The 26,932-nt window shown below is 47.8% G+C and overlaps 1 protein-coding gene across 5 annotated transcripts in view; it reads left to right on the top strand.

The window, feature by feature from the left end:
* The window catches only part of LOC143843956 (rap1 GTPase-GDP dissociation stimulator 1-like), a 64,088-nt gene extending 37,985 nt beyond the window's left edge, over window positions 1-26,103 (top strand). For 2 of the 5 annotated variants that reach the window (XM_077350822.1, XM_077350817.1), the window contains 7 exons: window positions 424-555; window positions 3,800-3,934; window positions 14,151-14,276; window positions 16,304-16,443; window positions 16,698-16,827; window positions 19,245-19,373; window positions 21,696-26,103. In XM_077350822.1, coding sequence (XP_077206937.1) covers window positions 424-555; window positions 3,800-3,934; window positions 14,151-14,276; window positions 16,304-16,443; window positions 16,698-16,827; window positions 19,245-19,373; window positions 21,696-21,838 — 935 coding nt within the window. In that variant the 3' untranslated portion in view covers window positions 21,839-26,103. The remainder of the gene's footprint in view (window positions 1-423; window positions 556-3,799; window positions 3,935-14,150; window positions 14,277-16,303; window positions 16,444-16,697; window positions 16,828-19,244; window positions 19,374-21,695) is intronic. The other 3 variants (XM_077350819.1, XM_077350820.1, XM_077350821.1) reach the window with 3 other exon arrangements.
* The last annotated feature ends 829 nt before the right edge of the window (window positions 26,104-26,932 follow it).

Genomic DNA, 26,932 nt, shown 5'->3' on the forward strand with positions numbered 1-26,932 from the left:
GGGTGTCTGTTGTGGGGAGAGGAAAGGGAAGGTGAATGTAAGCCACTTTGAGACTCCTTCAGGTATAGAAAAGTAGCATATAAGAACGAACTCTTCTTCTTCAGTAATATCAGAGGTCTCTCAGCCTCACCTCCCTCACAGGGCACCTGTTCTGGAGAGAGGAAAGGGAAGGTGAATGTAAGCCACTTTGAGACTCCTTCCAGTAGAGAAAAGTGGCCTATAAGAACCAACTCTTCTTCTTTTTCAAATCTCCAGAAATTACCCAACCCAGAGTTGGCAACCCTATATCAAGTTGTGCCCAAGTCTATGGTCTCTTCCTGACAGCCAGAGATATGGCTGCTGGGACAAAGGACCGCCTGCAAAAATGATGCCAGCTTCCCCTGTTGCGGTACTACCCGTCTGTCTCCATTTGTTGTGCTGCAGATGAATCCATGCAGCAGCTGTTTGCGGAGGGGCGTGGCGTGATCTACCAGAGCGTGGGCATGTGGCTGGCCTCCAAGCACACCCAGTTACAGCTGACGGGGGCTCTAGCTATTGCTAACTTTGCCAGGAATGGTAAGAACGCCCATTCGTTTTTCTGTTCCAGTGGCTGCACAGTCCGCTGATGTCAAGGGAGGTCGAAAGCCCGGTTCCAATGCATTCTCAGCCTGCGGGTTTTGCACACTGTAGTCAGGTGTAAGAATAAATCTTCATTTGCGTGCGTTGTTCTACCATAGCTAGAACCTTTCGTGTGAACTGGGGCTTAAGACTCTTCATGGTTTCCATTTGGGGAATGGAATAGAGCACGGATGGCCAAGCAGTGGCTTTCCAGTTGTTCATGGACTACAATTACCATGAGCCCCTGCTGGCATGGTGCCAGCAGGGGTTCATGGTAATTGTAGTCTCTGAACAACTGGAGAGCTACCGCTTGGCCACCCCTGGAAGAGAGGCTTTGGAGAGAGGTGTAAATGTTTCAGAAATGTTAATGCTAGGAGGTGAAAAACATATTTTATGTCATTAAAACTGCAAAATGTGTTTAGGTTGGCATATTTGTGGGATATCTGTGGGATTTGGAAATCGGTTGGAATGAGAGAAAGTGTTGCAATCTGCTGTTTCCCATAGTCTTCAAACTTTTCACTCAGTCCAAAAGGAGTTTATCAGGGTTCTCCCAAAGTTCCAAAATTCCCCATTGGAAGAAATTTTAAACCAAGTCTTTTTCATGATATATGATAGGAATGAGAAAACTCTTGCCTTAAAAAAATTCACAAAAATTCATAGGACCCTCCCTGAGCTCCCCTGCAAGTGTCAAAAAGATTGAACCAGGGGATCCTGCTCCCAAAGAGGGTGAAAACCATTTCCCATAGACTTTAATGGTGGAAAGAAATAATCTCAGCAGGTTATTTAACCAGGAAACTGGAGTCCTTTTCGCACGGGGATCTTTGTTGCAAATTGTTTGCGGAATGAAAAATCGCCATTTAAAATAGTGGAATTCGTTGTTATGCATACCTACCTTTGTAGTGGAATCAGTTGCGTTTTTTAGCGTTTCCCACAGGCTTCCGGTCTCGGCAGAAATCGCTAGAAAGGAAGCGCTATTGCCAAGCTCGTCCCGCCCCTGGCCGTCAAGCAGCCAATGGGCAGCCGTTAGCATGCTCCCAAACAGCCCCTTTCCCTTTAAGAAAGGTTTTTTTTAAAAAAAAACCGACCCATAGCAACGAATCTAGGTAGATTCGTTGCTACGGAGAGACCCATCCAGCTGCCTAACGTGAGCTGTCGTTTGATTGTATGATCGTTTGCACGCTGCCTCGAGTGATAAAAAAAAATCCCCCCCCCTCTCACGGTCCCGATTTTCGGCTGAATTTATGTGTAAAAAATAAAGGGACTTTATTTCAGCAAACGGGCTTTTACGTGGTTTGTGCTTAGTGACTAAAGGTGAAGGACTGAAGCCAGGGAAGCCTCTAAACAGAAAGAGGCTCGCTGGTGCGTTTATCCCCGCTCGCTCGGAGAAAAAAAAATGGCGATCGCTTCGCCGGAAGTTTGGAGGAGAGAGCCAGGGGGAGGGACTTTGAAGAACCAGCAACAATGGTAACGCACAGGTCTTTAGCGCTACTGTTGCAGATTGGTTGCAGGAGTGTATCGCTATCCGGAGGGTGAATCCACTTTTCTGGATTCCCCCGAAAGCGCTACAACGAAGCGCTTTTTGCGGGTCGGTTTCAGGATTGTTGCAGATTGTCTACGACGTCGTGGGTTATGGCAAATTAGTAGCGTTTCCAATTAGCAACCATTGTGCTATTTTGAAGCCGTGCGAAATGGCCCTGGCAATTAACCTGCTGAAATTATTTTTTCCCACCATTAAATTCTATGGGAAATGGTGTCATCCTCTTTGGGAGCCCCTAGGATGGGACCCCTTGGTCCAATCTTCTTGAAACTTGCAGGGGAGCTCAGAGAGGGTCTTCCCTGAGCTCCCTGCAAGTTTCAGGAAGATTGCACCAGAGGGTCCCATCCTAGGGGCTCCCAAACTCTGGGACAGAGTGAACACCGTACTCTTAAAGTATTGTTTTTAGTATATAGTTGTTTTAGATGTTTTGTATCAGTTTGTTTTTATATCCTGATGGAAGCTGCCCCAAGACCACCTTGGAGAGGAGCGGCCTGAAAATCTCATAAATAATAAAATAAAATAAAATAAAATGAAAATCATCTTCAGTTCCACAGTGAAAATCTTTGTGCTGTGGCAGCTACTGCTGTGCCGGAGCAACTTAAAATAAAAATCTGATCTCTAATAGTCAGTAAGAGGTCCTGTCGGGCAAAAGCTCCACGTTTTCTAAAAACACTTGGCAAGCACCAGAAAAGATGTTGGTAGCATCATGGCGCCCACAGGGAACGTGTAGGGGACCCCTAGGTTAGGAGGTTTGGAGACAAGTGTCCTACTAGGGTGGAGGCAGCTGTTTTAGAATGGGGGCTCCCTGTGGATACAAAGGTGGTTCTCATCTGAATCATCCCTCTCTTGAAAAAAGTGCAGGAAAGCCTGGCCTAGACCAAGGCCTTTTTGGCCATGGCCCCTACTTAGTGGAAGAACGAAGGATCCTGTTGGAGCGATCACAAGGTGGAGCTCTTCCAGCAGGCGTTCAGTTGAGGCCAGGATAGGGAAGATCTATGGGACCCCTCCTCTCATCATCCATCCATTTAACCATCTCTTTAAACATCTGGGGATCGGGATGGGGTCTGTGGAGTCAGATTGGGATTTTATGGGGATTAGTCTGAGATGTAAAGGGGTCGTTTTCTCCTTTTAATATATTTTATTGGCAACTTTTTATAATCTGCCGTGAGCCGGCTGGCCCAAGAGCAGCAATTAATACATTTAATAAATGAATATGAACTAAATAAATGAATTTGTTTGGCAAGAAGTAAATCTGGGCTATACTCTGACACTTACTGGCCCCTCTGACATTTACTGGCCCCACCCTGGCAAACCCTGATTTATGCGATCTTGCCATCCCTTCAGGATCTCAGAAGAAGGCTTGGGTTGGGAAAACATACTCACTTGTTTAATCAATTAGTCTCTTAAACTGCCAGCAATGAGAAATGCTTTCATCACTTTAAGATGCATGCATGCGTGCTGAAAACACCAAGACATTTTTCTCTTTTGCTATAAGAACTTTGAAATTAGTTAGTTCTCCCTCTGGAAGGTCAGCTGGAAAGACCTGAAAAAGAACTTTGCTGTCTGCTCCTTGCTTCAGAGGTAAAGCTACCAAAGCGTGGGGAGTGTTCTCTCAGCCTTGACTCTAATCTTTTGACCACTCTCTTTCCCCCCTGATTTTTCAAGACGGCAACTGCGTTCGGATGGTGCAGCTGGGCGTGGTGCATCAGCTGCTGGACCTCTTGGAGCAACACGTGGAAAGCGGAGACGTCTCGGTTCAACACGCGGCACTCAGCGCTCTCCGAAACCTCGCCATCCCAGGTACCATGGGAGACACTCAGAAAACAATGGCAAGCAAAGGAATAACCTAAAACCACACAAATGGATCCCATAACCTAGAGAAGGGTTTCTCAACCAGGGTTCTTGACAGCCCTCAAAGGGTTTCCTGAATGGGTGGAAGTGAATTTTTAAAATATTTTTTAAAATTTGTTACACATTGATCAGGTGATATGATCATAGAGGGTCATGTTGACCTGCCCTCCCCTCCCAGAATGGCCAGGGAGGGGCCTGGAGAGGGTGTGGAGGGGAGGAGCCCCACGTAGGCATGTCCACAGCCACTCTTCCCAACCTTATTCTGCGTGATCGTGCCAATTCTGGGGTTTCTTGAAGCCTGAAGACTGTTTCAGGGGGGTTTCAACAGTAAAAATTAGGGAAAGAGGGAGACCGTTTATGCACCGGAGGTTTCATGCTGGGCTGCAGGCTGGAGTTTAAGTCGTGGCAGGTTGCCCCACCTCTTTCTGCACCCCCATGGGGGAGTATTAGGCCTGGTGCACCTCATCTGCCCCCAATTTGTGCTCCTGCATGGGAGCTGGGGCAGTGAAGTTCCCAGTGCGTAAACGATCGAAGCCAAGAAAACAGGGTTAGGGTTAGGGTTAGGGTTAGAGTTAGGGTTAGGGTTAGGGTTGGGGTTGGGTTAGGGTTAAGGTTAGGGTTAGCCAAGAAAACACAGAAGGCAAATGGAGGGAAGAGAGAGATGGTGGAAATAGTGGGAATGAAGGTTGCCAACCTCCAGCCAGGAACTGCCCCAGAATGACAAAGGAGCTTCAGGATATTGGAAGGATCGCCAACCTCCAGGTGGGGACTGGAGGTCTCCCGCAATTACAGCTGCTTTCCAGATGACAGAAATCAGTTCCCCTGGAGAAAATGTCTGCTTTGGAGCGTGGCTTCTCTGGCATTGTGCCCCGCTGAGGTCTCTGTCCTCCCTATAACCCCACCCTTCAAATTCTTCTTTCAAATCTCCAGGAAGTTCCCAACCTAGAACTGACAACACTAGACAGTTTGAGGGTCGACCATGAGAAGAGCAGAGTTGGAAGAGGGGCTTCCCCAGGGTACAAGGCCATCTAGCTGCCATTTTCTCTAGGTAGGGTTGTCAGGTCACACCTGGCAACAGGTGGGGGAGGGCAGGGACTTACCAAAAGCAGCAGAGAGGCCCATCCAATAAGTCTACATCACCACGCACGGGATCTTGAAGTGATGGCATCATGCATGGGACATCAGGGTGACACTCTGGAATTTGGGCAAAAGCTCTATGGCAATTATGGCTTCCACCAAAGAGTTTTTGCCCAATTACCAGAGTGCCATCCTGATGTCCCAGATGTGATGACATTGCTTCCGGATCATAGGGACAGTGACGTAACCACACCACTGCAGTTTGGGAATTTAACCATTCAACAAACAATTGGAAACCAGCAGAATCATCATAAATCATTAAAAAGTCATCCAGAAACCTCGCAAAGGAAGAAACATGTTGCCAGAAAGTTCTGGGGCAGCCTTCAAGAACACACCCAAATCCAAATTCAAGCTGTACATCTTGCCACCGGAGTTTATTTTTTAAAATTCTGTATTACTCAGGTGGGTCATCATGTTGGTCTGAAGCAGAAGAACAAAGTTTGAGTCCAGGGGCACCTGGAAGACCAACAACGCATCATTCAGGGGGTCAGCTTTCATATTCATGTACACTTCTTTATCTGAATAAAACTGAATACATGAATAAAAACACCAGAAACAAATATCATTGGTTTTAAAGGTACCACGGGACTCAAACTTTGTTCTGTATCACTCAGCACCGGATCAAAAAGGTTTATAGTGGGAACTTTCCTGTCCTGGCTCAGAAGTAATGATGAAAATGCCAGGAAGACAAAAAACAAACAAACCAAGATGTAGCAGCTAAGCAGAGAACCCTGTCAGAAGATCCACATCAAAAAATCCTCTTTGTTTCTCCAACGTTTTCATCATCTAGTCTTGCGAGAGAATCTAGTCCAATCTAGTTCCTTGCAGAATGAAGGAAATTCCCAACTACCTGCCTGCCCACAATCACCCCAATTCCATGACCAGGTGATGCCCCCCCCCCAACACCAAAAAATGCCAGAGTAAAACTGGCCAGGGATTTATAACCCACCCTTCCCCCAAAGGCTCAGGGCAGCCATAGTAACATAATCAGAAATAACCATTCATGTTAAAACCCTAATGTAACTATATACCAGATAAAAATCATTTTGTTCCAGAATCCGCCTCCTACACTCTATTGATAGAGGGTGATAGTGAAAGTCAACTTGGTCTAGTGGCTAAGAGCAGCAGCTTCTAATCTGGAGAGCCAGGTTTGATTCCCCACTCCTCCTCCACATGCAGCTAACTGAGTGACTCTAGGCTAGTCACAGTCCTGCTCTTAACAGTTTTGTCAGAGCTCTCTCAGCCACACCAACCTCACAAGGTGTCTGTTCTGGGGAGAGGAAAGAAAAGCTTTGGGATTTCTTTGGCAAATAAAACAAAACAAAAAAAAAACCTTCCAGGCATTTCTTCTAACAGGAGATTGGATGGTAAACTTGATGTTTTGGACAGGGAGGCCAAGATTTTGTTATTACTCCCAGCATCAACCACAGGCCTGGTGGAACAAATCCGTCTTGCAGGCCCTGCTGAAAAATACAATAAGCAAACCCCAAAGATGAAAGCCAGGCAGCATACGAAACAAAATCAATTAAACACAAGCTTTTTTGGAGGGGGGAATGAATATGTGGACAGACACAAAAGCCATTATTAATTGAGTAACTCCTCGGAGACCATCCCCGGGAACTCTCTTTGAAGCTCTGACCACCCTCAAGGCCCTACAGTTTGAACCTTCCGCTGCTGAGCCCAAGGAAATTAAAAACAAGTTAATTAAGCAGCCGCTTCCCAGCATGATGGAGATGCTGGCGAGGGAGGCCTGCCCGCCGGACTCGCCCGTGGCAAGGAAGGAAACAAAGAGGCCACGGCAGGAAATTGGCTGGCAGCCAACCGTTTCTTTTCCCCTGCAGGGACCTTTGCTTTTAATTACTACCTGAGATTATTTCAGCCTCAGAATAGGGGAAGAGGGAGAAAGGGAACGTGTCCAAATACAGAAACAACTCCTCAAGGGAGATCCAAGTGGCTTGTTGAAGCAAAGAGGCTGTAGGGCTAGGGATGCCAGCCTCCAGGTGAGACCTGGGGATCCCCCTGTTTGACAGCTCCTCTCCAGGCAACAGAGATCAGTTCCCCAGGAGAATATAGGTGCTTTGGAGGGGGGAATTCATAGCATTATACTTCACTGAGGTTCCACCTCGTCCCAAAATCTCCAGGTATTTCCCAACCCAGAGCTAGCAACCATATATTGGGCTGCCAGCTCCAAGTTTGGAAATTCCATGCAACAAAGGGGGGGGGGAGAAAGAGCCTGAGGAGAGACCAGTGAGGTACCATGCTATAGAATCCACCCGATGGGTGTGTGCTTTAGCTGCTTTGGTTTAGCTGCTTCGGCGATCACTGAAGCCTGAGGTGGCCAGCACCGCGGCGTGGAGAGGAGGGTGGTGGTGGTGAGCCAGCCGGTGGCTGCAAACAGGCACAGAGCTCTGTGCCTGTGTGTGGCCGCTGGCTGATGCGCCACCACCTCCCCTCCACTCCAAGCCACGGTGCTGGCCTCCTGCATGCCGCTTCAGGCTCCAGTGATCGTCGAGCCAAAGCACACAACCTTAACCACCCTCCCAAGCAGCCGCTTTCTCCAGGAGAACTGACCTCTGTAATCTGGAGATGAGCTGTAATTTTCTCCTTGAAAACTAGTACCAAATCTCATTTTGGCGCTGTTGTTGCTGTTTAAGAATAAAGAAGATCCTTGGTTTGCATATAGCCAGTTCATTCTTCAGCCTTTCTTTTCAGTTTCCATCCCACCTGGAGGCTGGCAATCTTATGGTGATTTCCCCTTCCCATTCCACACCTATCTTTCCCGGATAGTTTTTGCGTGCATTATGGAACCATACAGATGTTTAGCTTCCGGGACTAATGATCAGAATTGTGAACTTAGTTGTGAATTTCCTGCGTTCTGCAGGAAGTTGTACTAGATGGCCCTGGAGATACCTTCCAACTCTATGATTCTAAGATTCTAGAACAGATTTCAACTTGCACAGTTACCAGAAATACCCCCATAGGCATAGCTGTTGATTTTATGAACTGTCAGAGTCTCAATATACACACCCCCTACACATGTACACCAGGACTTATATAGCACCTGCAAGGGAATGCATGCATTAACTGTTATTTTCCCCTGCTGAGAAACAGTCAACTATCCTCTAAGCAGCCATGGGTAAATAACAGCTTCAGAGCACAGCCAAGACCCCATGCCTCCCAGTTAGAAATTATGCTGGATCATGAAACAGAAGTTCTTAAACTCCCACCTTTTGGAAAGAACAAATACATAAAATGACAGTATATACAGAATACATTTCAGAAAAGCCAAGAGAAATTTGCTTCTGCTTCTGTGCATTTTTAAAAATAAACTATTCAGCCACTCAAAAAGCAAAACATTTCTAGGACTGAAAGAACTAATTATTTCAACTATATGAACAAATATCAGTGTTTAAATAGTTACACGTCAAAGTTTAGGAGAACTTATCTTCCAGCGCCACAGTTTGGTTCTTGGGGGCATGTAGTTGATTCCTCCCATTTGAATTTTATGTATGGAGCTCAAATATATAAAAGTATTAAAAGCAATAAAACAGCAGAGAGTGACACTTTTTCTACAGATCACACATATATAAATTAGTTATAACCTAACATCCAATGACCTAATGTGTTTAGACCTGTGCAGGGCCAGATCATCACTGGGTTTGTTATCCCTGGTGACCCTGAATTTAAAATACTTATCTACACTTTATTCAATTTCCATTCCGATATTTAGCACTTTAAATTTTTCCTCTGAAACGTCTGATTGATCCGTGGTGATACTACCTTTTCCCCATGATATCCAGGAGTGGATATAACTTGCTACTTTTGAGAAAACTGCTCCAAAAACACCAGTAGAGAGAGTATCTTTATTAGCATAATATTAAGTGTAGATGTTCTGAATTTTGCCAGATTAACTTCCTCCCCAGTTCCTCTCACATTGATGTAGCAGTCTGTTGCTGATTGGTCAGGGCATCAGTTCAAAGACTTCCTGGTTCCTGGTTGCCATTCCCTCACAAGACTTATTTTTTCCCTCATTTCTAAAGTAACTCTGCTCCAAGACCACACTTCTATGTGCCAAGATTTACCCCCTCGTTCTCCCCTCCTTGCTTGCTCAGGAAAAGAAAAATAAACAAGCAGTCTCATGCTCCATTTCACCCCCCCCCCCTTCTCCACTTGCCTTGGCTGTAGAGTCAGGAGATGAATGGCAGGAAATAAATCCCTCTCCAGCCTTGTGCTCCTTCAATGCCAGCTGGAGCTTCACGACCAACACTCCCCCCTCTGAGCTTCCCCAATAAATCAGGAAGGAGACAGCAGCCACAAAATTAAGTGTAGAATGCAGTCTGTTTCAATCTGGGAAAAACAAAGGTGGAATACCCAGGTTCAGATCCATCTGAATTCAGTAGGATCAACAATGGGGGGGGGGGGAGTGAGTGCAGAACCTACCCAGGTCTTTCTCAGAGGCCAATATTAAGCACAAACAATTGTTTCAAAACACAAAGATATATGCAAAATATGTTTTTATATCATTTTTCAATCACCAGGGTGGCAAACCAACATCTATATTCAAGGGAAGGTTCCTCACATGTCCACTGGATGTTAAAAGTTCTTATACAAATGAGGCTTTTTTCAAAGGGCTGCATTCAGTAACCTTCCCTGGTTTTGAACAAAACCTGCTGCGTGTTCTTGGGTGCCAAAAGCATCAATCCCTGCTGGGGTTTTTTATTGTTTTCAATACTTTTATATATTTGAGCTCCATAAATAAAACACAAATGGAATACATTTATAGGTCATCTAAAGTTGCAGCTTTCTCAATCTTTTTTGGTTCTCAGCTCTATTCCAGGTTGGGTTTTCTTTCCCAACCCCTTTTCTTTTGTTGACTGATCCCTCCCAGCCATTCCATGTTTTTGAGATTAAGGAGACCAGTTTCAAACTGGGTAGAAGGCTTCAGTCAACATGAGATGCAGACAGGGTCTGAGACCCCACATTTATTCAGCTTAGGAGTTCAGATGAACCCCTGAAGCTCCTTTATATCAAGTCAGATCTTTGGTCAATGAGGTCAAAATTGCCAACTCTAGCTGGCAGCAGCACTTTTTATGATGTCACTTCAGTTATGATGTCGAGGGGGTGGGAAACTCTGGGCTGTTCGCTCCCTGCCCAATAATCTGCTATTTACTTTGTCAGGCAAGAGCAGAGGGCAGAACAAGAGATAGGCTTTAGTTCATCCTTCCTAACTGGAGATCAGAACAAGAGGTGGAACTTTCAACTGGAAAAGGGAAAGTGAAACCAAAGAACGAAAGAGATGCTGTTGTCTTTTTTTTAATTGTTCACTCTTGTTGGGACTTTTGGACTTGGTCCTGAGTCCCTTCAGAAAAAAGCTGCAAGCTAACAGAGCATTTTGAAGTATGCAGTTATTCATTATCTATCTGGATGAGGCACAGATCCAGACTCGCAGCACTAGGAGGTTTAAAAGAGACTCCTTGGCCAATCAGGGAAGACTGCTTTGCTGCAAGGCACGGAGAAGGGAGTTAATTCGAAAAAAGCAAAAAATCTGCACACTTCCTGATGCCGGATTTTCAAATATCGAGAGTATCATCCACTTCTGGATATCGCGGGGGAAAGGTATGGTCACCATGAATCAGTCATGCTTGTTGCAGATGAAAAATTTAAATAAGCCAGAATCAAAATGGAAATCGAATTCAGTGTAGACTGCAGGGATTTAGTCCATCTGGGAGTGGGTAAAAAACCCCGTGCATACTACACCCTGGTTTCACAAAACCCTGGTTGAGAAAGCCCGCTTTATGCCCTTCTGTTGGCCCTCCAGAAGAACTGGCTGGCCACTGTGTGAGATGAGATGCTGGACCAGTGGTCCAATCCAGCAGGGATCTTCTGTTCTGTTCTTAAAACACACCCATTTTTCATGTGGGTTTACTGAAATAAACATTATTTTTATTATTTTTACAGGAGATCTGGGGGGGGGGGGGGGACAAGGGGCCATCTACCCTTCCAATTCTACATGAGATAAACGGCCATCTCACCTTTGTTTACCCCCTTTTGTCCCCAGCATAGCCTTTTTCTTTGAAGATGCTATGGGGGTCCCTTTGCAGCACTGACTGCTGTTTAGCAAGCAGAAGAGGGAAGGAGAAGACTAATTAGTTCCCAAAGGAGCTGGCATGCAAATAGAGGGAGAATTAATTGTTTGGCACAGAGACCATGACTACATGATCTGCACGGGATATCTATGGACTTCTATCCATGCTCAGCAGCTGTGAAGGCTTGTGGTGGAAGGGGTGTCCACCATATGCTGAGGAGCAGTGTTGCCACTCTATTGCACATCGTCTTGCAATGCACTTGTGGCGACAGGCTTGATCCATAGGGGGCCTGGGTGCATACCTACAGCCAGTTGTAGTTAGGGTTGCCACCTCTGGGATGAGAAATCACTGGAGACTTATTTGGGGGGGGGGGACTAAGGGTGGGACTTGGGAATCCCCAAGTTGTATTCTTAGTTGTATTCATTGCCTGATGGTGGAAACTGGGGCCAAGGGGAGGGGTTTTCACCCTGGGAAGAAAATATAAAAAGGAAAATTAAATCCTTGGCTATTTACTGGAAGTTCTGACCACAGGGTTCCTGTCGATTATTAGAACTATCCTTGTTACTTCTGGGTAGCTCTAGAAATGACCAGGAACTCTGTGGCCAAAACTTCCAGTAAGTAACCAAATCTGTGTTTTTCTTTTCAAGTTTTCTCCCAGGACCCAGGAGGACCCTCCCGCCAATTGCTAGGCTGCCCAGCAACCCTGTAACCCTGTGATGTGCAGGGAGAGAACTGGGGAGGAATAAAACCTGGGGAGCCCCACCCCATTTGAGCCTTACCTCTCACATGAACCCAATATGTGGAGCTTTAGGTCGCTCTGCCTCAGTAACAATACTGGACTGTCTTAAAAGGGTGTTGTAAGGACCACCAAATTAAAGGCTTGCCAAGATAAGACATTCTAAGTGCTTTGTGCATTGGTGTCTACTTTAGAGAGCCAGTGTGATGTAGTGGTTGAAGAGTGGCAGCCTCTAAGCTGGAGAACTGGGTTTCATTCCTCACTTCTCCTCCACATGCAGCCAGTTGGGTGACCTTCGGCCAGTCACAGATCTCTCACAGCACTCTCAGAGCTGGAGAACTGGGTTTCATTCCTCACTTCTCCTCCACATGCAGCCAGCTGGGTGACCTTCGGCCAGTCACAGATCTCTCACAGCACTCTCAGAGCTGGAGAACTGGGTTTCATTCCTCACTTCTCCGCCACATGCAGCCAGCTGGGTGACCTTTGTCCAGTCACAGTTCTCTCAGAGCCCTCTTAGCCTCACCTACATCAAGGGTGTCTGTTATAGGGGCAAGAAGGGTAGGCAATTGTAAGCCGTTTTGGGACTCCCTTGAGTAGTGAAAAGCAGAGTATAAAAACCAACTCGGCTTTTATACCTCACTTTACTACCTAACGTGTGGGATCTGCAGCCATTTACAAGATCTCCCCCCCCCCTCCTTTTTATCCTCATCACAGCAGCCCTGTGTGGTAGGTCAGGCTGAGAGAGAATGACTGGCTCAAGGTCATCCATCAAATTTCCATCGTAGAGAGGGGGGGTTTGAACCTGGATCTCACACATCCTGGTCTCACCATCTAGCCCAGGGGTAGTCAAACTGCGGCCCTCCAGATGTCCATGGACTACATTTCCCATGAGCCCCTGCCAGCATTTGCTGGTAGGGGCTCATGGGAATTGTAGTCCATGGACATCTGGAGGGCCGCAGTTTGACCACCTCTGACCCCTCAAACCAAAAGTGTGAGTCCAGCGGCACCTTTCAGAGCAACAGAATCTGATTCTGGGTACAGCCATTTGTGTGCGGGGCCCACTTCTTCAGCCAGCACGCCATGCTGGCTCGTATTCCAATGGATAATACCTATTGCCAGGAATGTTCGAACATCAGTTCTGCCATGTACCCTATTAAGGCCGGCTAATGGAAAACAGAGGAGATCAAATGAAACAGGCCAAAGTGATTTTAAGCAGCCAAGAGAGCAATTGAAAGCCACTGATTAAACTCCAGTTTCCCACTTGTGTTCTGAAATGCCCTAAAGAATTGATGCAAACACGAGAACTTCTAAACACACCCAGTGCTTGAATCAAGCAGTGCAGTCTGCAGATGCCTGGCTAAACGGCCTTCCACCGCTTTAGAATGACATGCCAGAGCGGTTTGTGCCCTGGTCAGGCTGTTCCAGGGGCGGGGCGTGTTAGATCCATGGTGGATCTTGTGGGTCAGTGAGTCACAGACACTGGAATCATTGCAGCTCTTTCTTGGTGCCAGAACACAATACAAGAACATGATACATTTGTGCCAGAACATGTTCTCTCTTGCCCCGCAGGGACGGACCTGAACTAATGGGACGGAATTGATTAAAAAAAAATTCCATCTCAACATCCGGAAGAAGTTCCTGACAGTTAGAGCAGTTTCTCAGTGGAACAGGCTTCCTCGGGAGGTGGTGGGTTCTCCATCTTTGGAAACAGAGGCTTTAAACAGAGGCTGGATAGCCATCTGATGGAGAGGCTGATTCTGTGAAGGCTCAATGGGGTGGCAGGTTACAGTGGATGAGTGAGAGGGTTGTGAGTATCCTGCCTTGTGCGGGGGCGGGGGGTACATGACCCAGGAGATCCCTTCCAACTCTATTATTCTATGATTCTCTGTACCAAGATCACACAGAGAAAAAAACCCAAATTTTATATATACAGGGAACAAAACGATCACTCGCAGCCGCACATAATTGGTCAGATCCTGACTGGTTTAAATCAGTTGGATCCCACAGTGGGGATCCTTACAACCCATTGGTCAATACCACGCTAGCTTCAATCCTAACTTAGACCTCAGTCTCAGTCCTCTGTAGGGTCATTCGTGTGGCTATGTAACCAACACTGGGGAGGGGGGCATCCGTTTGGAGACCCAGGTTGCCATACTGGTCTTGACCTTCTCGATTGTAACGCCTGCCTTCTCCCACCACTTTCCAGTGGCTAACAAGATTCAGATGCTGGAGGAAGGGGTCGGCAAGCGGATCCAGATGCTGCTGCGGTCCGAGATGCCTCCTGTTCAGTTCAAACTCCTCGGAACACTACGAATGTTGATCGATGGTCAAGGTAGGAGCCAGCCAGAGACATGCAAGTTGGCCTTGGTCATTAGGATTTGTCTACAGGCAGGTGGCCGGCTCAAGTTGAATGCACGTGACCACTGGTCTATCAAAGTTAGGTAGGGTTGCCAGGCTGTTCCCTGTGGGAAGAGACCTCATGCTAGCAACATGTGATGCCCATTCCAGTTCTGGGCAGTGGCACATGTGTCTCTGAAATATTATTGGTCAGGGGACAGAAACATGGAAAGGAGCCCAAAGTGACTGAAGGAGGTCCCCTCCTAGCCATAGTCAATTTGTTTATTTAGATGTTTATACCCATGGAATACCCATAGGGACATGGAAGCTCATTCTGCCCTCAATTTTATTCTCCCAACAACCCTGTGAGGTAGATTAGTTTGGGAGAGAATCACAGGCCCACAGTCAACAAGCAGCCTCTCGTGGCCAAGTGGAGAAATGAGCTGGGATCTCCTTAGTCCAATGCTCTAACCACTACGCCACACTGCAGCAGGAGTGGTTCAAGGATTCGTGCGGCCTGCAGCACCTGATCCAGCATCAGAATTCGCCGGGCCCTAGCAGAGTACAATTGCAGTGGGAGCAGCCAGACTGGGAGTGGAGAGGCCCTGCACAGTGGATAGGGGTGTCACTCCAAGTGTCTTTAAAGAGGAGAAAGGGAGGAGAGAGGCTATGATCCGGATTTGGGGGGGGGGGGGCTGCAGTACAGTGTAAATAAGAGCTTTTCACTACCAGAAGGAATCCCAAAGCAGCTTACAAATTCCTTTCTCTTCCTCTCCCCACAACAGGCACCTTGTGGGGTGGGTGGGGCTGAGAGAGCTCTGAGAGAACTGGTCTGTGAGAATAACCCTAAGAGAACTATGGTTAGCCCAAGGTCACAAAGCTGGCTGCACGTGGAGGACAACACTGGCTCTCTTGCTGAACAGAAATTAGTTTTTTTCCTTGAAGGATGCATTTGTTTCTGCTGCTTGCATTCCTGCCCACCGATATTTGCTTTTAGGATTTATAAGCTACTTTTCCTAGCACAGCAGGAGGGGAAATCTGCTTTGGGTTTCCCCTTCTGCGGCTGCAAGCTCAGTTAACCTCCCACTTAATTGCCAGCTGTTCTATTTACCCATGAGCCAATGTTGACCTTAATTAACTCAGCACAATATGCTCCTGTGAACATGTGTCTACTAACAAGTCCTTGCTAAATTAGCTGATTGCATTATCTAGTGTAAATTCATTACCGTGACAATCACCGGAGTGTGCTGATGCCTGCAGAATTTAGAAAGGCAAGCTCCTTACAAAAATTTAATAAAGATGGAAATCTGAACCCCCAGTGTCAACAGCTCTGCGGCAGCCCCAATTAAGAAAGAAGCTGCTTCTCAAACTGCTCTCAGGTCGGCATCCCTCTGCATTCCTGAAGCTTGCCACCATGGTACCAACAAAACTCACTCAAGTCTCACTTTTCCCTTGGAGTCTAGGCAGGCTTTTCTTCAAAATGAAGCACAATTCATCCCCTGCTGGCTGCAAGACAATAGCAGCAACTTGCATGTGTGAACAGAGCTTCTTCAATCAAATATAACTAAGGCAGGGACCCTCCTCCCTCTGCATACTCCTGTTGCCCAGTGGGATTAAAAAACAACAACTGCGGTTCCTGGAAAAAAGAGTGACATCAGTAGCTCTAGGAATCAGTGTAAACTAAAAAAAACTAAAAAGCTCAGGGGGGCAAACATGGTTCTCTGCTCCCTTTTTTATCCGCATAACAATGCAGTCATCATAAGCAAACAAATCACACTTTGCCCAGGTCTGTGGTTCCCCAGGGCGCACAGAACCTTCTCTCCTGTACTTCCACCCTCTCGATCTCACCGCCATGACTGAATAGGACATGGGTGAGTACGTAGCTTTCTATATATATAACTGAGCGAGGAGTACAAGGGCTTACCCAAGGACACATTGTGGCCCACGATCAACTTAAGAGGCAGATATTGCACAACTTGGAAGCCATATGCCACAACTGCTCCTATCTTTTGCCTTTTTCAGCTGAGGCAGCAGAGGAAATGGGCCAGGATCCTACCCTGCTCAACCGACTGGCGCAATGGTGCGGGTCCAAAGACCACGCCGGAGTCTGCGGAGAAGCCAACCGGTTGCTGGCATCGCTCTTACGTCACAGCCGATCCCCAGTACGGATAGGGCTTGGGTGGGATGAGGTTTTATGGGTGGTGGGTTGAAGGTGGGGCTCCGTAATGGACAGGCCATGTGGCAGGGGCTCATGGGAATTGTAGTCCATGGACACCTAAAGAGCCACAGTTTGGCCACCCCTGCATTGGCATGCCTAGGCAAGAAGACCCATTTCCCTCTTCCTGGTGTCAATGGCATCCTCTAGTTTTCGGAGAAGTCTCCATTAACCCCACCCCCCTTCTTCTTGTTCTGCAAGCAGGAAGTTGTCAAGGCCATTCAAGAGGCCCAAGGAGTGAAGCACCTGGTTTCCATGGCAACAAGCGAGCATGTCATCATGCAGAACGAAGCTCTGATCGCCCTGGCCATCGCCTCTGCCATCAGCCTAGGTCAGCCTTATTTCAGCCTTTCGACTGGGGAGGAGCTCCAGAAGTGATGACGTCTGGCCACGCCTCCCTGCCCTCAGAAGGGACATCACCACTCACATTAACGAGCAGGCTTGAGGAGAAACAAGGGCAGGAGGGACCTGGGACAGTTTAAGGTGGGGTGAGGTGTGAAGGATCCGCTCCCTCCCAGGCACAGAAACCATAAGAGAAGTCCCTCTTGGGAGTGGGTGAGGGGAACAATGGACTCAGCTTGTGGCCAAGTCTATTAAGGCAAGAGGGGAAAGGCCGAAGACACACAGAGCTCCAGTAAACTCTCAGGGGCATGTGGGCCCCTCTTTGGGAAACCCTGGCTTAGGTATCCAAGCGCTTTCTTGGTGCCATTCCTTAAGTGTCCACTTGACATAGTCCATAAGAGTCCATAAGAGTTCAACTCCCAAAACAGCCATTTCCACTCAGAAGAACTCATTTCTGGAGATCAGCTGTAATTCTGGGAGATCTCCATGCCCCACCTAGCCCTTAGTCTCCCAAAAGGGAAGGAAGCAAGCAATGGCGTATAATGGAAAGACACTGATCTACAGTTATAAATTCAGGCTGAGGTCCACCCCAAAATTCAAGGAGACGGAGAAGACAAGAGGGGGCGGAGTGGGTGATGTGGCTATCCCCACTGACGCTGAAGTAGATCCCACCTTCCTCCAAGGAGCCTTCCTCCCAGAGAACTGGCTCTCCCTCCCACCGTAGAGTCAGGTTGGAGGAAGGACTCCAACTTTGCTCAGTGGAAGGGCAGAACAAGGGTAGAACCCACCCCCACTGGGTCACTAAAGAACTCCAATGGAAAGCCTCCCACATCATCAACAACAAGAAGACTGGGGGCCATTCCGCACTCGTCTAAAATAGCACAATGGTTACAAATTGAAATCGCTACAGTTTTGCCGTTATGCACAACGCCATTGACAATCTGCAACACTCCTGAAACCGATCCACAAAAAGTGCTTCGTTGTAGCGCTTTCAGGGAAATCCCAAAAAGTGGATTCACCCTCTGGAAAGCGCTACACTCTTGCAACCAATCAGCAACACTAGCGGAAAAGTTCTCTGTGTTACCATTGTTGCGGTTTCTGCAAAGTCCCTCCCCCTGGCTCTCTCCTCTGATCTTCCGGCGAAGCGATCGCCATTTTTTTTTCTCCGAGCGAGCGGAGATAAATGCACCAGCAAGCCTTCGTTTTGCCAGCGAGGCGTCCCTGGCTGCAGAGCTGTCTTAAGTCACTAAGCACGAAACAACACACAGCCCCGTTTGCTGGTTTATTTTCCCTTTATTTTTTACTGTATTTAGGCCGAAAATCGCGCCCGTGCCGGGGGGGGGGGTATTTTTTTTTCACTCGGGGGGGGGCGTGGCAACGATGAACTGGCAGCTCAAACACACCTGCTACCTAGATGGGTCTCTCCGTTGCAACAAATCAACGCAGATTCGTTGCAACGTCTGTTTTTTTTTAACTTCCTTAAAGGGTAAGGGGCTTTTGGGGATCATGATAACGGCCGCCCATTGGCTGCTTGACGGCCAGGGGCAGGACGAGCTCGGCAATATTGCTTCCTGGCTAGCGATTTTTGCAGAGACCGGAAACCTGTGGGAAATGATAGAAACGCAACTGGATCCCACTACAAAGCTAGGTATGCATAACGACGAATTCCACTATTTAAAATGGCGTTTTTTCATCCCGCAACCAATTTGCCACATAGATCCTGGTGCGGAATGGCCCTTGTTGTTGCAGAAAGTAGGGAGAGCATACTGTGGTGGCCGTGGGAACAGATTCACGGTGGAGATGTCTAATGATGGCTACTAGCTGGGGTGAAAGAGGGAAACCTCCACATTCAAAGGCACTAGTCCTCAGAATTCCAAGGCCAGGAGGCATGCTCAGGGGAAGGCCTCGATCTCCAGGCCCTGTTGTTATCCCTCTGGTTGTCCACTGAATGAGAAATTAATTTGGACTAAATAGTCTGATCCAACAGCATTCTTAAAGCCACACTCTGTTGATTAACCGACATCAATTACATCCCTAATATTTGGCCCAGGCCAAGAGAAGAGGACATCTGCAAAGGGTCAGTCTATGCTTGGGATGCCCCTTGAGCCACACAATGGAATCTCTCACCTATACAAACTGGCAAGGGAAGCCTTGCTCTGGCTTGGCTGGCCCATGCTAAGCAGGGATGGCCCTGTCTAGTATTTGGAAGGGAGACCTCTGAGGAACCAAGATCTCTAAGCAGAGACAGACAATGGCAAACCACTCCTGCCAGTCCCTTGCCTTGAAAATCCTGTGGGGTTGTACCTTGATGGTTCTTCCCACCACCACATCACTGTAGGAATGCAAGAAATGTCTTTTTTTTTGGGGGGGGGGGGATTGGTAACCAACATTTCTTCCCTCTAACAGAAAATATCAAAGAAGCATTTAAAGAAGCCCAGCTGGTTCAGAATATACATAAGCTGCTCCAGTCGGAAAGTACCGGCCCAGAAGTGAAATACAATGCCATCGGATTGCTGTGCAGCCTCCTCAGTTCAGGTAACAGAAGATCAGCAGAAGACGACTTGGTTTGTATACCCGGTTTTTCACTGCCCAAAGGAATCTCCAAGTGACTCTCAATCACCTTCCCTTTCCTCTCCCAGCAACTGCCATCCTGCAAGGTAGGTGGGACTGAGAGAGCTCTGACAGAACTGCTCTGCGAGAACAGCTCAAACAGAACTGTGACTGGCCCAAGATCACCCAGCTGGCTGTATGTGGAGGAGGAATGGGGAATCAAACCCAGATCTCCAGATTAGAGGCCACTACACCATGTAGCATGTGTGGGGAGCGGGACACAAATCAACATTTCTCATTAAGATGTTGAATATGCATTAACCAAAAAATGATTTTCCAGCATCTCTACCCAACCCGGAGTAAATTCAGATTGTAGCATGAACAACAAGGCCCAATTCACACATGTATTTACTTTCTTCCTATTGGGCCTTTCTGCTCAATAGCGGCTCATATTGTTTTCCTCTTCTCCGCCATATCCTCACGACCCTGTAAGGTGAGTTAGCCAGAACATGACCCAGTGAGATTTCATGGCACAAGTGGGAATTCACACCTGCATTTCCCAGACACTAGCCGGATGCTTTAACTATGCCAACTCTCTTTGTCAAGTCCTCTCGGTCAGAATAACTTGACGCTTCCTGCTGGGAACTCCATTTTCAGGCATGTATAAGCCTGGTATGGATGAAATAGAGTCAGTATTTAGCCCAGCCTTCCTCAGCTTTTTACCATTGAGAAACCCCTGAAACATCTTCAGGCTTCGAGAAACCCCAGAAGTGACATGATCAGGCAGAATATGGTCGGGAAGCAGAGCTGTGGACATGCCCACCTAGGGCCCCTCATCTTCCCACCCCCTCCAGGCCCATCACTGGCCATTTTGGGAGAGGGGTGGGTGGTCTGATATGACCATAAATGGTCATCTCACCCAATAAATGTTTAACAAATTTGAAAAATATATTAAAAATTAACTCCCAGCCATTCGGGAAACCCTTCAGTTTGGTGTAGTGGTTAGGATTGCGGACTTCTAATCTGGCATGCCAGGTTCGATTCTGCGCTCCCCCACATGTAACCAGCTGGGTGACCTTGGGCTCACCACGACAGTGATAAAACTGCTCTGACCGGGCAGTGATATCAGGGCTCTCTCAGCCTCACCCACCCCACAGGGTGTCTGTTGTGGGGAGAGGAATGGGAAGGCGACTGTAAGCCGCTTTGAGCCTCCTTCGGGTAGGGAAAAGCGGCATATAAGAACCAACTCTTCTTCTTCTTCTTCCAGGGCCATCAAGAAACCCCAGGGTTTCAGGAAGCTCTGGAGAAAGCCTGCTTTCTGTGGTCTGCTTTTGGCCTGACCTACCTCTCAGGGCTGTTGTAAAGATAAAATGGCAGAGAAAAGAACAATAAGTGCTACTTTGAAGGCGAGCAGGGAAGGGGTAGAAAAGAAGTTAATAACATCTAGCACCCCAGGCAGAGAACGCAGCTTTCCCACATGCCTTTTCTGTTCCTGCAGGTCCCTTTCCCTGTCCCCAGCAAGATCATACTCATATCTGTGAGACCCTACTGAAGAACAGCCACGTGGCTGAGCAAGGTTCTGAAGTGAGAAGAATAAGGAGCAGAGGTTTTCCTCCTCCCTCCTCTGTAAATTCAGCTTCACTGTCGAGTCCCTGCTAGACTCCACCCAGAGCATTCATCTGGCTGTTCCTTCCCATGGATCCTGTAAATCCCAGGAATTGTCAGAAGGGGCTGGCAGGAATGGGGAAATCCTGCTGCCCAGATGGTGGGCTGCAGGCCCCTGGACAGACCTGGCCAAAGAAAGCTCAGACCTTCCATGGCCACGCTCACCCAGATTCCATCAAGGGAAGACTTTAAACTTGGTAGAGCCCAGATACAGTCACGTAGGGTTGCCAGCCTCCAGGTGACTGAGATCAGCTCAACTGGAGAAAATGAAGAAGAGTTGGTTTTATACCTCACTTTTCAGTACCAGGAGTCTGTGAAAACAGAACTATTAGGACTGTGACTAGCTCCAGTTGACTACATGCAGAGAAGCAGGGAATGAAACCTGGTTTACCAGATTAGTAGCCACTCTTAACCACTACAACAAAATGGCCGCTTTGAATGTTGGACTGCATAGCATTATGCCCCATTGGAGGTCCCTCCCTGAGCCCTGCCCTCCTCAGGCTCCTCCCCCAAACTCATCCGGTATTTCCCAACAGAAAATCAGCCACCTTACAGCATGGCCATTCTCTGCCTCGCAGCTGCTATGATGCATTAGAGCTCCTCTTATGAGATGCTGGTTAAGGACAGGTTGCTCTCTTTCAGCCGAGCTCAGAGAAGAAGCCGAAGAGGACCAGCTGACGAGCACCTTGGAGGCTCTTTGCGGCCACAGCAATGACAACGTGGCCAAACAAGCCCTCATGGCCCTGCAGATCCTGAACGAGGAGCCCAGCCTCTTGGGACCGTAACCAGGCTCAGCCAGCAGCATGCTTCTCAGTCACGGCTATGTGGGAAACCGCGCTTGGATACAACTGCCATTAAAGCCCTGCCTCAGTGAACATGGAGTATTTGGGGCTGGGTCTCTTGAGTCTCAGTGTACAATGCCATTGCAGAGGGAACTTGAAGCAGTAGTTAGTGCTCACCTCCTGCTCATGCCAATCACACTTCACAGAGCTTCTTCCTGTGCTGCATCTTTCTCCCAGAGCTTCTCCATGTTCATTACGAGACAACATCCCAGGCAGCCTCAGCAAACTGGGGTCTACCTTCCAGCAACAGGGACTGGAAGCGAGCTTCATCCGAGTTCAGAATGCCACTCCAAAAGGGATTCCAGTTTAAGACATCCAAATTCATGTCACACTAGCACAGGAGACTGCCCGAAACATGACCTTTGCCCCCAAGAAGGGAGGAAGGGAGCACTTTCACGGTGCAAGACATTGAGAAGTCTTTGAACAGGGTTGGCCAAACTGTGGCTCTCCAGATGCCCATGGACTACAATTCCCATGAACCCCTGCAAGCATATTCTAGCAGGAACTCATGGGAAATTTAGTCCATGGACACCTGGAGAGCCACAGATTGGCCACCCCTGTGGAACAACTGAATGCATTTCATAGATTGGTGTGCATAGGGAAGACAGTAGCCATTGAGAGAAGGCAGTGTTGGGAGAGAGAGAAAACTTTAAGCCGTGGCACCTTGTCAAACTTCCACATTCAGACCTATTTCCTGCAAACTAAAACACCTCCCTACCCCCCCCCCCCCCAAATAAAAGGATTTCATAACCTAATGCAGCAATGTAGGATTTGCTAATGTTTCTCTTGGCCCCTCCCCAGATAATTGTGTACAAAACCCAGAGGAGGAAGCTATAATGACATTCATATCCATCTTTATGGACTCAATGGCAGTTAAGCTTGTTCCAGGTGCTTTTAAATACTCACTGGAATGCAGTACATCCTATAAGCCATGTGTTGGGAGAACTCCAAAGGACCTACCCCCAGCAGAGGCTGCCCATTGCCCTTCTGTATCTCAGTACTCCAGAGAGCAAGGGGGAATAGCAAAGTACTGGACTAGACTGGACCTGTGTTCAAATTCCCAACTCAACCAAAATGACTCTGTGCCACAGCTCAAAGATTCTGATGCGGGGAAGAGACCCTCTCTCAGATGAAATCCCAACACGACTCCATGGAGTGTCAAGGAAAAAGCAGCCTTTATTGAGAGTATCCACAAAGCAGAGCAGAACACGCAGAGATAGGAACAGGAGTCATTGACAGAGACAAGGAACTATGATCCCCCCTCCCAGTATTATATAGGGCTGGCAGTTCAGGTGAGAACAGTGGTTCTCATAGGGAAGGCCTTTGATCTTTTAGGTGCAAACTCTTGAGACATCCAGTTTCTTTCCCTAGATGGGGGATAGTTCTCAGCTGGTTGTTTTGTCACCACTCTGTGAACCAAGGACACCGATAGATAAGACCGAGTTCTCAGTGGGGAGGGGGGAATTGGTATATATGTTAGCTTGTTGTAAATTACAAATGAAAGGGAACCAAGAGTGCGGGGTCAAAGCAGGGGGTTGGGCTGGCCCAACTAAGCCCTAAGCCAACCTTTCAGGGCCACCCTGGAGACAGAATAGGACATTTGTATGATCCAAAAACCAACTTTCCCACCTTTTTTCCCCTCCTCAAGCCGGGCAGGGCTTATTGGGGTACGAGGAGTGAAATTTCTTTATTACGCAGGATTCCTCTACATCCTCCACATCCGCCCATTCATTCACAGTCAGGGAACCCTTCCAGGCCACCAAGTATTGCAGTCTTTTTTCTGAGGGCCGTTCTGCATTCGTCCAAAATAGCACAATGGTTACTAATTGAAATTGCTACAGTTTTGCCATTATGCACAACGTCGTTGACAATCTGCAACACTCCTGAAACCGATCCGCAAAAAGCGCTTCGTTGTAGCGCTTTCAGGGAAATCCCAAAAAGTGGATTCACTCTCCGGAAAGCGCTACACTCCTGTAACCAATCTGCAACACTAGCGGGAAAGTTCTGTGTGTTAACATTGTTGCGGTTTCTGCGATTTTTGCCGAGACCAGAACTCGGTGGGAAACGATAGAAACGCAACTGGATTCCACTACAAAGGCAGGTATGCATAACAACGAATTCCACTATTTAAAATGGCGATTCTTCGTTCCGCAAACAATTTGCAACATGGATCCCGGTGCGGAATGGCCCTGAATGTGTCAATCTAACACATTGCAGAGCTCATAGTGCATCTCATCCCCCACCAAGATCATTGGGGGCCGAGGGGTGTCATTTATCAGGAGGTGGCACTGGCTTCAAAAGGCTCACATGAAACACAGGATAAACTTTCTTAAATTTAGTACCTCTGAAACTAGAAATGGTGCAACAAAACAATAGTTCAGCTTTTTGATGGGGCGCCTATTTTTTAGCTGTTTAGTGGAGATGAAGACCATATCCCCCACCTGGTAGGTAGGGCCTGGGGCTCGCCTTTTGTCTACCCACCTCTTGTAATCTGCTTTTGCATTTTTCAGCGCCTCGGAGACTTTTCCCCCAGGCTTCCCATAAACTCGCCACCAAATCCGCCACCCCATTAGGCAGGCTAGAGGAGTCTGCCGGTGGGGGCTCTAGTGCAGGGAAAAGCCGGGGGCATAGCCATTGACCACCTCAAATGGGGACATGCCCATGCTTATGGGGGGGCATTATTGTAAGCGTACTCAGACGGGAGCAATAATAAAACCCAATCGTCTTGGTGATAGTTGCTAAAACACCGCAGGTACTGTTCTATCACCTGATTGAACCTCTCCGTTTGACCACTTGTGGCTGGGTGAGTTGGAGTAAGGGCCCCCAAATTTTGCAAATGGACTTCTGCAGTCACTCAAAATTTGTCTGGGAAAGTGTGCAATCTATGCACATTGTACACAAACAGCTCAGACAACCTCTGGGTGTTAGGCAGAAGCGCAGGGGTCGAAATGCGCCTCTTTGGAAAACAAGTCCACCACTACCTAGATCACTGTTTTTCCACTGCTGAGGAGGAAGTCAGTGATGAACTCCATGAAAATCATTTCCCAGGGCCTGCTTGGTAACTCCAGTGGTTTGAGGAGTCCGAGGGTTTACCCGCTCCCCTTTTCGTAGTGACACACACCAGGCAACCCTTAGCATAATTTTCCATGTTCTGCCTGAGGCGCAGCCACCAGAATTGCCTGCGCACCAGAAGATAAGTTGTCATAAAACCAAAAGGCCCAGCCACCTTCCAGTATTTCCCCTTGCAGTGAGGCTGGAGCATAACATTTGTCCTTTTGATACCACAACCCATCATGTTCAAGTAAGGAGCCCTTTACATTAGTCAATTCAGGGTCAGACGCTAGGACCTAGTGGAAATCATTGGGAGCCCTTTGAGATCCGGAGGGGGGGGTTCCTGCTTGACTTCTGGTTTAGGCTAAGAGACCCAGCTGGTGGGAATTGAACACCATGTCTACGCACACCTTGCTCTTGCACTCATGTTGGGGGAGAGTGAAATTGGATCAGCCCGGAATGTGACTGAGAATAAAATTAAAGGAGAACTCAGCACACCTGATTTGTTTGGCATTCAGTTTGCAGGGCTTCCAGAGGACTTCTAGGTTTTTGTGGTATATCCAGACCAGAAAGGGTTCCTTAGAGACCTTCCAGGAAGAGCCTCCCGGTCGTGAGGGCAGTCTTTATGGCCATGGCAGCTTTTTCCTAGATAGCCCAATTATTTTCTGAGGAGGTGAACTTACAGGACAGGTAAGCGCATGGGAACAATTTTCCCCTTTTGCCCCACTGGATTAAAACTCTGCCTAATGCTGAGTTTCAAGCGTCTACCTCCACAACAAAGGGGCAGTTCATATTGAGGTGGGCCAGAACTGGCTCAGTAGTATAGTCTCTTTAACTGTTCCAAGGCTTGGGAGCAGTGCCCAGACCAAGCGAGGGTTTCACCAGGTTTTTTATATTTCTATCCCTTCCCTTTTGTTTTCAGAAGGTCAGTGAGGGGGAAGGCCACCTCAGAGTACTGGAGCAGGAAATCCCTATAGAAATTAGAGAATTCGAGGAACAATTGAAGCTGGCACCGAGTTTGGGGAGAGCCCATACCAACATGTCCCTCATTTTGGCCAGGCCCATTTGGATTCCTGCAACTGACACTGTACCCCAGGTAGTGAATGCTTGTTTTGTGAAACTCAGGGGCTTTACGCACCGGGATCTTTGTAGCAAATTGGTCACTGAATGAAAAATCGCCATTTAAAATAGTGGAATTCGTCGTTATGCATACCTGCCTTTGTAGTGGAATCCAGTTGCGTTTTGTAGCGTTTCCCACAGGCTTCCGGTCTCGGCAGAAATCGCTAGAAAGGGCTATTGCCGAGCTCGTCCCGCCCCTGGCCGTCAAGCAGCCAATGGGCAGCCGTTAGCATGCTCCCAAACAGCCCCTTTCCCTTTAAGAAAGGTTTTTTTAAAAAAAAAAACAGACCCATTGCAACAAATCTGTGTTAATTCGTTGCAACGGAGAGACCCATCCAGCTGCCTGGTGTGTTTGAGCTGTCGTTTGATCGTTGCCACGCTCCCTCCGAGTGAAAAAAAAAATCCCCCCCCTCTCACGGGCCCGATTTTCGGCTGAATGAATGTGTAAAAAATAAAGGGAAAATACATCAGCAAACGGGCTTCTCTGTTCTTTGTGCTTAGTGACTGAAGGGGAGGGACTGAAGCCGGGGAAGCCTCTAAACTGAAAGAGGCTCGCTGGTGCGTTTATCCCCACTCGCTCGGAGAAAAAAAAATGGCGATCGCTTCGCCGGAAGATCAGAGAAGAGAACCAGGGGGAGGGACTTTGTAGAAACCGCAACAATGTTAACGCACAGGTCTTTTTCGCTAGTGTTGCAAATTGGTTGCAGGAGTGTATCGCTTTCCGGAGGGTGAATCCACTTTTGGGGATTTCCCTGAAAGCGCTACAAGGAAGCGCTTTTTGCAGATTGGTTTCAGGTGTGTGGCAGATTGTCGACGACGTTGTGCAAAACAGCAAATCAGTAGCGTTTTCAATTGGCAACCATTGTG

This window comes from Paroedura picta, chromosome 8 (assembly GCF_049243985.1).
Source record: "Paroedura picta isolate Pp20150507F chromosome 8, Ppicta_v3.0, whole genome shotgun sequence".
In the NCBI taxonomy this organism is placed as follows: domain Eukaryota; kingdom Metazoa; phylum Chordata; class Lepidosauria; order Squamata; family Gekkonidae; genus Paroedura; species Paroedura picta.